At 42.8% G+C, this 12,532-nt stretch overlaps 1 protein-coding gene across 5 annotated transcripts in view; it reads right to left on the bottom strand.

Moving 5' to 3' along the window:
• Positions 1-4,582: 4,582 nt before the first annotated feature.
• Positions 4,583-12,532, bottom strand: part of LOC133818728 (uncharacterized) — a 29,969-nt gene continuing 22,019 nt past the window's right edge. Inside the window, exons 8-14 of one of the 5 annotated variants that reach the window (XM_062251764.1) lie at positions 7,648-7,839; positions 7,451-7,535; positions 7,256-7,309; positions 6,381-7,174; positions 5,754-6,255; positions 5,417-5,607; positions 4,583-5,297 (exon numbers count right to left, since the gene is read on the bottom strand). In XM_062251764.1, coding sequence (XP_062107748.1) covers positions 4,878-5,297; positions 5,417-5,607; positions 5,754-6,255; positions 6,381-7,174; positions 7,256-7,309; positions 7,451-7,535; positions 7,648-7,839 — 2,238 coding nt within the window. In that variant the 3' untranslated portion in view covers positions 4,583-4,877. Of the gene's footprint in view, positions 5,298-5,416; positions 5,608-5,753; positions 6,256-6,380; positions 7,310-7,450; positions 7,536-7,647; positions 7,840-12,532 lie in introns of all 5 variants that reach the window. The other 4 variants (XM_062251760.1, XM_062251762.1, XM_062251761.1 and 1 more) reach the window with 4 other exon arrangements.

Here is a 12,532-nt window from a genome sequence, read left to right as displayed (position 1 = left end):
TAGACATGGCCTGCATCTTCCTCCGTAAAAATGATTGGTTGCCTCTCCAATCGCTGCTGCTTTGACTGACGTTGCTCCGGGACGAACTCCACTCCGTTATGAGCCTTTAGTTCATTCACGTATCTCTTCTGGGCACCTCTGCTCGTGCCAGCCATGTGCGGACCTCCAGAGATGGTGGATATCTCTCCTCCGACCACGGGAGGAGGGACATCCTGATCTACCCGAGACCCGGGCTGACTGGCTGGGGCTTCTGGAGCAGGTCGACTCGCTGGAACCCTGTTCCGCGAGTATTGAGCCAAGGGGCCGGCTCGGATGAGAGTCTCGATCTCATCTTTTAAATGCCTACAATCATCGGTATTGTGGTCCACATCATTATGAAAACGGAAAAATTTGGAAGTGTCTCTTTCCCGTGTGGTGCTTCAATGGCTCCAGCCTCTTCCAGGGGACCCGAGTAGAGTTGGCCAAGAAGATACTCTCTCTGGACTGGGTGAGCTCGGTATACGTCGTGAAAACGGGCTTAAACTTATCTACGGTCTTATTCTTCTTTTGGCCGTGCTGACTGTTTTCGCCATTGCCCTTTCTTTTTTCTCCACCGGGCTGGTTGCTCTGTGCAACGTTTGGGGTCGCTGCCACGACCTCCGTCCCTACTCCCGCGGGCTGATCGGGAACCTGGCTGGTTCCCACAGCTGAGGCTTCGGCTTCTTCCAAGTTTATCCATTCTTGGGCCCTGTTAAGGAATTCGTTGACCGAGCTGACTCCCTTCCTCTGTATATCCTTCCATAGGTCTCCTCCGACAAGGATTCCGGTTCTCATGGCCATGAGCTTGGAGCTATCATCCTTGTCTCTAGCCCGAGCAGCGACGTTCGCGAATCTGCTCAGGTAGGCCTTCAGAGTCTCACCGGACTGCTATCTCACATTAGCCAGGGAGTCGGCCTGAACACGGGCGGCCTGGGAGGCTCGGAATGCCCTTTTGAAGTCGTCTGAGAAGGTCTTCCAGGAACTGATTGACTGTCTTTTACTTTGCTTGAACCACCGTCTGGCAGGTCCGGTCAGTGTGGAAGGGAAGATTAAGCATCGCAGCTCCGGGCCAACGTTATGGGCCATCATTAGGGTGTTGAACATCCCTAAATGGTCCGACGGGTCTCCGTCCCCGTTGAACTTTGACAAGTGAGGCATACGGAAACCAGATGGGTATGCCGTTGATGCTATATTGGGTGCGAAGAGTTCCATCTCGTCCCCTGAATCATATTCGTCTTTTTCTTTTTCAGACAGGAGCTTCCTCATCAGCTCCTCCATCTGAGTCAGGCGCTCGAGGGTTTGGTCTTGATGTCCTTGGTTATTCCGGGGCTGTTCAACAGCTCCGGATCCATTGTACACATTTGGTGGGTTATTGCCCCTCCTATCTTGAGATAGGTTATTTGGGACATTCCCCCTGTTGCGCACTTCGGACAGAACCCCCCCTGAACTAGCCTAGCCATCTCCTCCTGCTCTGTCCCCTCTATGAGAGTTGAGGCGATCTCGCAGGTCACCTCCCTGGGTGGTCTGGTGACTTTGTGCCGAACTTAACCGCTGACGCAGGTCTCCCCCAGAGAGATCACTCCGGCGACTGCCGGTTCAGTGGCTCCTGCTGGATAGGCTTGGAGTCCGCCTTTGGTGGTGACGACCTGAGCTTTCCCCTGGCGCCCTGCTGCGCCGGGAAGGTCCAGCTGATGGCGGGTTTCTCCTACTACTCCCATTGGCTGGGATGTCCCGGACGGGCCAAGGAGGAGATGGATATCTGATCGGAGATGGAGGATGCCTGACTGGGGAGGCGATCCTAGTTCCGTCTGGACGGATCAAGTTTGGTGGGGGCCTTTCGGCCCTGCCAACCTGCTGGTCCCGCGCCGGCCGATCTGGACGAGGTGCAGGACGGTCGTCGGGGACGGGCTGACGTCGCGAGCCCTCCCCGGATCTCCTTCGGGAATTTCCTCGAAATCTCCTGGGCGTCCTCGAGGATGGCTGAGAGCTAGGAGTTAACGTCCTGACCGAACGGCTGTATTGCTGTTGTCCGGTCCTAGGCATTTCCTCGAAGTTTGCCTCTCGATGGTGTGATGAAGGGGTGGAGTTGGCTGCCGGAAGTCTATCCGAACGACTATGCCTGGACTGGTTACCCCGGCGAGACTTAGGAGCCTCACCTTGCCTCTCTCCGACGTTAACGCCGGTTGTGAGAGGGGGTAATCGGGCCAGGATATCCTGGATTTGCTGGCTAGCTGCTGCTAACTGACTCCTCAATTGAGCGTTCTCCATTTCCACCGCAGTATAATAACATGGGTTCGGATTAGGTGGCCGAGGCGCCGAACTGCCGGTATCATCTTGGCCCACCGGCTGTTTTCCTGGCTGCTGCTGGACTTCAGGAACTTGTTCATCAGGGATGGTAGTATGATGAGCCTCCTGCCCATCATGTTGTTCTGTCTCGTTACCATGCTTGGACCGAGTAGTCACCATAGTTGGATGTTTGCAGCAGCACTAATCGAACTTGCTCTCAATGAAAGCACCAAACTGTTGACGCGGTTCTTCGCCAACAGGTAATTAAGAGAAGAAGAGAAAGGGATTAGTGCTAAAGGTGAACCGAAATAGATATATGATCTTAGAGGATGAAAGAGGTGACTCAAGACACGTTTTTTAAGTGGTTCGAAGGTTAAAATCCTTCTACTCCACTAGTCAATATTATTGATCTATACTGAGTATTTGATTACAGAGTATTTCTTACAAGAGATTATTTTTCCAACCCCTATCAACTCCCAGGGTCTCCATATTTATAGGAGAAGGCACCTGGAAGTTGGTAAGAAGGTCATCCCGTGACCTTCTTACTTGTCGTATCCATTCTGTGACATTCATGATTAATTCCTAAACCTGACACATAAGTGTGGTCAAATCAATAGGTAAGGAGGTAATGGGCCGCACGGCCCAACCTAGTCGTGGGTGTCTGAATACGCACGTTCCTGCTGCGTGTCCGAGAAGTCAGGGGGATATCAGACACGTGATGCCTGATATATGCATGTTTACCTTGCGTGTGTTGACTTCACAAAGGGTCACAGCCTCCATATCCAGCTCGTACCACGAGCTTCATACTTAGCTCGGTCTTCGGCCTTCAGGATCCCTGCCCCGGCCTTGGGCGGTGAAGGCGAGCTCTTGGGGCTTCCTCGAGCTAAGAAGGCACAACATTACGACAGAAGCTCCGGCCCCTGGGGATGATCATGAGGTAATCATGGTTAGGCCGCAGCTCGGCTTGCTAATCAGCCCGTGGGAAAATCAGGGCGTACAATAGGCTTATGGGAACACTGGGTCTGGGCCGGGTATGACCCGGGCCCATCAAAGATATGGATATTCTTGGCCTTTCTAGTGGAAGCCCAATATAAAAGATATAACATACATGAATTCTAGACCAGCTAAGGCCCAATAAGTTGACTCAAGAGCTATATCTCGCCCGACAAAATGGTGCTTTTGGTTTGGACACTTCGAGTTACGAGGCAGATTCAGGAGACAAGACCAGTCAGAGTACTTGGCAGCGCAGACCTGAATCGATGGCGTGCAATCCCAAGGTGGCCTTTTCCGCAGGCGAAAAGTGGGGACAACCCCCACGCGGAGTGGGGCAGCTTCAGGGTCCTGGACGCTTGGTCCCTCCAACCGGGGACGATATGATCCGGGTTCGTTTACCTTTGTCCCTCTTCATTTACCACAGGCCCGAACCGTACCAAGGTCCGAGACCTGGATGCGTGTGTCGTGGGGGGTTCGAACGGTCTGCACGTCTCCCGGATGACCATACCGGACCCCCCCTAATGGGCCCAAAATTGCACCCTGGGCCCGTACCCCTCTTGGACACTCCCGTACCAAGAGGCCTTGGGCCGGGCCCGCATGCTGAACAACCCCTGACCATGGGCCCGGACGAATGTCCCGAGTCCACGCAAGAAATGGGGATAACACTTGCTATTATACGAAAATAATTGGAAGTATTGAAAGAAAAATAATTATTAAATTTGTTGCGGTATAAGACAAGCATCAACATCTTTGATCACCCAAACTCTAAAAATAAAACTCAAATGGAAACTACCATACGACTTTCCAATAGGCTGATCATCATTATATGCTAACTCTGAACTCGCCATGGAAACTAAGAAAAAACAATGAAAGGAAAATGAGAATACCAAAATTTTGACCCACGATCCAATACCAAGTGAGTCCATTCTTCTCATCAAACTCTTTCCCACTAAGTTTTGCATCCTATCCGCACTATTCTTCTCTAGTGCCTGGAAAACAACACCTAAAACCTATCCAACACTATAATATTTAATACATATTCAAAGTAACAATTGGGATAAAATTGAATTCTTTCCTTTATGAAAGGGTTGCGTTGCGGATCAAGTAGGCAAAGATAATAAGACTGTCTAGTATCGAAAAATCCTCCCTAGTTTCCTTGCCACGGGTTGGCAAATCACAAAACGGTATTTCCCTCTTCATATATTATCTCATTTAGCATTATTTGCCAGCGAGAAAATAGCACCATCCACATTAAATGATGCACTTCGCACACCAACCCCAAGAGTAACAACCATCTATGGCTCAGAAAGAAAGTGTTGTATATATCTTACTAATTACAATATTCTTGAACTGAGGCTCTCAAAAAGGTAATTATTTATCTATTCCCAAGAACCAATATTCAAATAAAACAGCTGCGTAGTTCAAGTTTCTGACCTTATTAAAAATGAAGGCAAGAACCCTTTTGCATCAGTCCCGGAAAAATGGAAAATGAGGTTGAAAAAAAAAGCTCTTAATTAAAGGGGAAAACATTATGTAAAAACAACCAAAAGTATCCTTTACTTTTTTCCAACTACTAACTTTTAAGCCTCATCATCTGAGTGCTGCACAATTCTGTCTCTCCTTACCCTCTTAGCATTTGGTATACCTCCATCGTCTCCATCATTAGGCTCAGGATCTGGTTCGGGAGATAAAACCTTCTGATTAGATCCATTGTCATCGGAATCTTCACATGTCTCGTTCTGTGCTGCGTTTGAATTGTTGTTACTTACAGCTTCATGATCAGGAGCAACTTCTTCACCTGTAGTGTTGTTGTCAATTATTTTGAAGTCTCGAGCAGTGCTGCGCTTTGCGTGTCTCAATAAGTTGATTTTGCTTGCCTTGCTAAGCTGGATTAAAAACTTTTCATAATCTTCGATCTGGAATATCAGATCTGGAACACATCTATTCTCTCTTTTAATCTTGTTGATGATTCCTTTACTGCTAGCATTCTCTACTTGAACCTGCAAATCAAATATGAAGAAAACCAAGCAATCATTATCTTTTATTTAGCATACATAAATACACGTGTGAATATTCATATAAACGAAAGAATGGCTCCCCAAAGAATAGATGTCAATACCCTCTGCATCTCAGCTACAAAGTTATACAAAGGAATAGTCAGCTGCTTGCATGTTATGTCCACAAGCTTCTGGAACTCAAGGGAAGGCAAAACCTGCTTGCAACCTTTTGGAGCAATTCTAAGCTTTGATATTTGAGCCAAGTGCTTGTAAAACCTTGCAGCCAATCGGAGCAGAGTCTCAGCTTGAGCATCTGCATATAAAAATTCATAATTCTACGGTTATGCACTAAATATTATATTGGTTATGGATACTAGTCTCTGTTTGAAGGTTTTTCAGACAAAATGCATTAGTTAATGCTCTGAAAGTTTATATTGTTAAAAGAAACTTCTTTCATACCCTTTAGGCTCATTAAAGCAAAAGAAGCTAGTACTTTTGCAACTGCTTCTGCCCTAGAGCAAAGATGCTCCTCAAACGCCTGGCCAGGAATGTGCTCTCCATTCGGATTAACATGAATGCTTTTGTAGGTGAGTAAATTGAAAGTCTTCAACTTTCTTATGGCCCAATCCATATCAACAATAAACATTTCCATTAGGTGCAGCATACAAGAACTAACGGCACTATTTGTAGAGGTATTTACAAGGGTATATACTTTAGACACTGTCACTGGTTCATGTGCCTCTGATGCCATAACTTTTAACAGCTCTGTGGCAATTTCTTGTGATGTGCTTAAATCGTTTGGAGGAATGCTTAAGGAAACAGCAAGTGTAATAACACTTCTTGCAACCTTGGAATCTGTTATTTCCTTGGTTTTACAGACACGAATAGCCCAGGCTCCATGAGAGTTCCGCAACTCACATGGTATGGTCTCCCCAATCATCAACATCATGCCACAAATAACCTGAATTTAGCAAAAATCTCAATATGTGTATATTTATAAATATTATACAAATTAATATACTTATAAATCAGAAAAAGTGCAAAGTCGCTACTTGTGTATATTTGTAATGAACAATAAATATTTACCTCAACTGCATCAGAAAAGGAACGTTGAAGAAGTTGAAAAAAAAGTGGCTTCAAAGTTTTCATAATAAACAATTCTTTGTTTCTTGTGGGTTGATCATCAATCCTAGAAGCCATTTGACATTCCCCATCCAAACTGGAATCCTCGAGAGTGGAAACTGAGAGCAAATCTTCAAGTAAAGCAGTGATCTCTGGACTCTTTAGACAAATCATTATCAGTTCCTTCAAGCATACCAAGGCTAGACAAATATATTCCCTTTGTTCTCCAGCATCTCTATTTCCCTTCACCTCTTTTTTCTTTTGACTTGCTTCAGACTTGCCCACTGATTTAAGGAGATAAATTAATCTCAACAACGGAGGTCCCAGATTCCTGATATCCCCATATATCAAAAATCTCAACGTATCATCTTTTCTGAAAACAGGGAATAATTTTATATGACGAAGGCAGACATTCAGAATAAAAGAAATAATCATAGAGCAACCTTTTGATCTCTTGGTTGTAGATGACCGGTCATGGTTTTGAGAAGTTACAATCTTACTGAAGCTTTCAGGATTAAATAGTTTTGGAATCATTTGCATAATCTGGCAGATACTCGAGGTTGCCAAGAAAGAATTTTGTCTTTGAGTCACTTTTGAGTTGCCTGGTTCAAAGTTGTTGTGTGTGTCGTGAGCAACAGGTCGGATACTCCCCTTTCTAGTACCCGTGCTCTGCCTTAGCATGGATAAATCCTTTTCCAATGATTGATGAAGTTCAACAAATTCAACAAGCTCCCTTTCAAGATCCAACCTATTTGCATCTGTTGCTTTCTCCAAATCATTAGCAATTGCATTCAATACTACTTCAATTATTCCAGATAAAACCAAAGCACGACATTTACTTTTGTCCAAATCAAGAGATGCCAACTCTCCATCCTGACTTTGACCCAAGATGCCTGATCCAACATGTAAAACAACACACAGCTGGTATGAATTTTGCAAAATGTGGTGAGTATAAAATTTTCAGAAAGACTACAAATGTGTGTAGTGAGGGGGATGTGCAGATAATTATTGGAGCAAAACATCTCCCGACAAACCTCCCAGGTTAAGATTTTTTAGAAACTTCTGGATCTTCTGGAAAGCACTGGAGAATGAATCACTAGATGAACACCTTCCTGTCTGCTGCGCATAAATTTTTGACATTCAAATTAACTCTATTCACTTCTCAAATCAAAAAGAAGAAACCACATATAAAAACAACCTGCTCTACTTTGTTTATGAGCAACTAGAATACCTCATTCTCCGGCGTAAGGGAGAATCCAAAACATGCCCATGAAGAATCCAAAGCATGATCATTTTTACCATGTCGTAGGAGCAAAATCCAAGAGACGCAGTGTAACAAACTATCCAAGGGCTCATCAATATAAACTTTCCCATTCTCTAATTTAACACAACTGCAAATTCCAAGCTCTACCTCCACACCCTGCTATCATAAGTTGCATAACATTTAAAAGTTAAGAAAAAAATTAATGCATAGAATACCATGTATACATGATACTATGTAGCAGTATTTAAAACTCTCTTTCCATGCATATAAAAGTTTTAAGGAAAAAGCAAAGAGGCATCTGTTGTGCCTAGCACCATAAGCGGATTTCACATGAAAATTTAATATTGTGAGCCCAACTTTATTAGTGTGTGGACTTAACACCTCAAGTGCCTCTTAACAGTACTCAAAAACATAACTCAAAAACATAAGGGCTCGTTTGGAATGCAAGATTGGACTATACTAAACTGGACTATTAGTTTGGACTGGACTGGACTAGATTATCTTAGTATTATACTAAGTTTGGTGTAGTATGGAACTAAATAATTTTTTTATATAATAAAATTTTATCAAATAGATAAATTTCAAAATAATTCAATAATATTTTATAAAATATATTTTTGTAAAAATATATATTGAAAATAACTTATATTAATATTTTAATACTAAAATTTGTATTTAAATTTTCACAAATATTATATATATATATGTTGACCACGATTTTGGCCAACTACGAGTAGACGCAAAAACGACAATTAACCTTGAATAGAAAGTAAATAATACAAATAATTTTTATAGTGGTTCAGCCACAATTCGTTGGTAATAGCCTAATTTACTTGGAGTTGTGATATATGTATCCTACACTTAAAATCAGATGAACCTGAGCCAATTGAGTTTCTTAAATGTAAGTAAAAAAATACAGAGTTCCTCTCTCTAGAGAATACAAGCTTTCTCTCTCTAAGTTCTCTTAAAAAATGCCCCAAGAATACCCCAAGTAACAGTTCCAAAGTCTCAAAATTAGAGTCTCCAAGTGTCAAAATGATCAGATCCCCCAAATGATGCCATGAGCCATTTATTTATAGGCTCATGGATCGTACATGAGAAATATCTCGTTTTGACGAGGTCCTTGGTTGTTTCAACCAACTTTAATTAATAAATAATAAACAAATTTAAATTACAACAATACAACTATTACTACGGGATATTTGAGAGATTCGCGCAGTAGTTGCGAGCATTTCGGGTTGAAGTTGTTACTGAGATTCTGTAAAGAAGTCACTGGGCAGTTAACTCCTGAGATTCTGACACATCCGGTTGTCTGCACTCCTCAATCTAACATAGCTGGTCGGATGAAAACCATTTCTTAGATGTCTGGTTGGCTATATCACGTTGTTGAAGTAACTAGTCGGTCAAAGCACACCACTGGTCAGGCATGGCACATTACTGGTCGGGCATTGCACATCACTGGTCGGGCATAACACATCTCTATTCGGCTAAATTTATTTCCTGACCAATAATATCCCAACTCTTAAGGTCAATTATCAACCTTTACACCTCTTTAATTAACACATTTACTGACTATTAATGTATCATTTATTGACCATGCACTGCCACTCGTCCATCTGATTGCCACGTCATTGAACAAAAATTTTGGAGATAACATTTGCCCCCAAGTTTATTATATGATTTTTTCATATGATAAACTTTTCCTCTTACTCTTTGTAAAGATCCACAGTAAATTTACTAATTATCGTATCCTAAAATTCCAAAAATGACCTTTGACATTTTTCTCGCCTTTTGCAAATAAAAGTATAATTAAATTTTTCAGCCATGAAAATGGCAGTTACTCGTTTCTAATCGTGGGAGAGAGAATACCAAGAGTCTTCAAGGTGAGTGGGAGTCTCCCTTTCTCTCCTTTAAATAGACTCACGGCTGCCCAATACTCCATAAGCAAAAAATTTCTTCATTTCCCTTGGCTAAAACCTCTACAAACTTCCAAGGCATTTCACCTTCTCCAAACAAATCCAAGCTTTCTCAAGAAATCAAAGGCTCTTCAATACATTTGGGTAAGCTTCTCCTTCTCCATCTTTATATTTAAGCTTTGTAAACTTAAAAATCAACACAAAAACTTATTAGAATACACCATGCCGAAACCCCCATTTTGAAACATATTCTTGGATTTCTTCATGATAAATCTTTGTAGGAAAAAGGCATTGTGGCTGATATAATGTAGCTTAGGCTTTGGGTTAATCAATTTTTCTTTCAATTTTATGAAATTTTGCAAGAAAAATGATTTCCCACTACACATTTTAGTTTTGGGTTTATGGGTTTAAGAAGAGCATATAATATTTCCTTGAGACTTGTTGAACTCTTAGAATTCCACTGTTTGATCTTGTTTGCATAGTACAAAATTAGAAAAAAATGTTTATACATCATGCTATGCTCTTTACCCTTTAGCCCATCAAACCCATTCCTTTTGCCATACCCAGCTAATCGAACCTTGCTTGGCCCTCAGGTGTTTTGTCTCCCAGCTGCTCGATCACACATCTTTGCTCCTTGGACACGCTCCAGCACTTTGGACAGCCAGGTTCTCGGACAACCAGCTCCTTTAGACATGCCCAGCTCCTCGAACAGCAGCTCCTCAGACATGCCCAGCTCCTCGGGAATGCTCCCATCCATTCGAGGGGCACGCAAGCTCCTCTGACAGCAGCTCCTCGGATGTGCCCAGCTCCTCGGGCACGCATCCCCTCGGACGCGCATCCCCTCGACGTGCTCCTCGAGCCGCTCAGACACGCAGCTCCTCAGATGCGCCAGTTCCTCGGACACGCATCCCCTCAGACGCGCATCCCCTCGGGCATGTTCCCCCTGCCGCTCGGCGGCATTGCACAGCTGCTCGAACGCACACTTGAATGCTCGGACATCACCTCAGGCCTTAGTCCTTCAACATTCAGAATTATCTATTTGAATCTCTCAAAATTACTATTTTTTCTCAAAATGTCTTTCTTTGGGGAAAATTGATTTCTCTTCTCAAAGAATTTTTTCACTGTGTAGTGAATATTTTTGCTTTGCACTTATTTTCTATTTGGTTTACTTACCTCCCCTTATTTTTTGTAGATGAATCGCTTTAACTACAGGGGAGGTGACAACCAAATAAACTCTGATTGCTCATCTTCCGCTTCAAGTGATACCCTTTCGAGGAGTGATTCTTCTTCCAAATCTCCAAGCCAACGAACCTCGGAAGACCGTCTTTGTCATCTCAAGAAAATCCTTCCGCAATCAGCTTTATACTTCCTTCACGAAGATCAGCTCCTTAAGCAGCAACGTCAGCATCAACCAATGAGGGTGAAAAAGTCCAATCGACTCCCTCAGGAACAAGACCCTCAAGTAGCCCAAAGAGTAACACAATGTAGTGGAACACAATCTAATAGCTAGAGAACTCTTGGTAGAAGAAGCTCAAGCTTGAGGAGCTTCTTCAAGGCCTCCTCGCCAAGACCGAAAAGCTAGCAGACCGAGGAAAAAGGCTACCTAGACTTTTACAACTAAGATTCAACAAATAGCTGCTCTAAAATCAAGAAAAGATAAAGATGGCACGCCTTCTTGGTTCATAGCTAAGCCTTGTAAGCTAAACTCCAAAATGTTTGATAAGCATATTCAGACTTTGGGTCTTGAAGGAGTTAATGTGATATGTCTGCGACCTCACCAGAAAGCTAATAATCCTTGTGGAGCTTATTGCGTCTGGTCTAGATACCATGTTTATGTAGGAGCTACTATCCCTCTGCATTCTTTCTTTCGATCAGTAGCAAATTACTTCAATGTCTCTCCCTTCCAAATAGCTCCAAATGGAATTCAAGCATTGTCTGCTCTATACATTCTCTACCACTTCCAAGGCTGGAACTCACCTAGTCTTCACGAGGTACACTATTTGTTCAATTTTAAAACTAACCCCAACCACAAGAACACAGGTTTTTTCCACCTCTTTCACAGGCAAAAAGGGGTTAGGTACCTTCATGGTATCGCTCATAAATCAAATCCTGGAAAATATTACACGGAATACTTTCTTACTTCATACATTAGGGCCAACAACTTGGCTTTTACGCATGCAGGCCCTTTTCATAAACCTTTACTGACCAGGGAAATGTATTCCCGAGCAGAAGAACTTGCTAACATGCCCTAAGGAGAGAAAGATGTCAAGGAGCTGGTCAACTTAGAAAACCTTAAATTGGTGGGGTTGTTACCAAACAATCAAAACATTATAGAAGGCATTACTATTGTAGTTGTTTTGGGATTAATTCTTCTAATCTGATTTTATTGAAGAATAGAAAGGCCAATATATAGGCAAATTACAATGTACAAGATAGCTAAAAAAGAAAAGAAATAAATATTACAACCTATGCTTAGCTGTCTGATAGGCTTGATAAACCTATGATTCGGTTCATATACACTAGGAGGGGGTCGGGACACAAAGGCCAAGGGTAGGCTGGGTCATTTGATGGTTGACGTGGAGGGTAGTTTGTTAGAGGGGCAATTTGGGTACTGAGTAGCCTATTAGTGGGAAAAGGAAGCTAGTAATTAGTTATGCAAGAATTAAGAGAATTCTGGCATCATGGAGATCTTTTTCTCTGTGCTTGTATGAAACTCATATTTTCCTTCAATAACGCTTCAGAATTATTCACTCTTTGGTTACTGTTTTATTGCTTATTATTGTCTATTCTGGTTCATTGTTTCTGGTTTATTGGATTATTGGGGCAGGTCCTATTAATTGGTATCAGAACCAGTACCTGGCACTCTGTGTATGCCGGTGTCGACAAGGATGGACAATCGTGTTGTTGGCGTTGAATCTGCCTTATCCAGTGTCCAA

The sequence above is a fragment of the Humulus lupulus genome, chromosome 2 (genome assembly GCF_963169125.1).
Source record: "Humulus lupulus chromosome 2, drHumLupu1.1, whole genome shotgun sequence".
In the NCBI taxonomy this organism is placed as follows: domain Eukaryota; kingdom Viridiplantae; phylum Streptophyta; class Magnoliopsida; order Rosales; family Cannabaceae; genus Humulus; species Humulus lupulus.
This window is presented reverse-complemented; position numbering and strand designations above follow the sequence as displayed.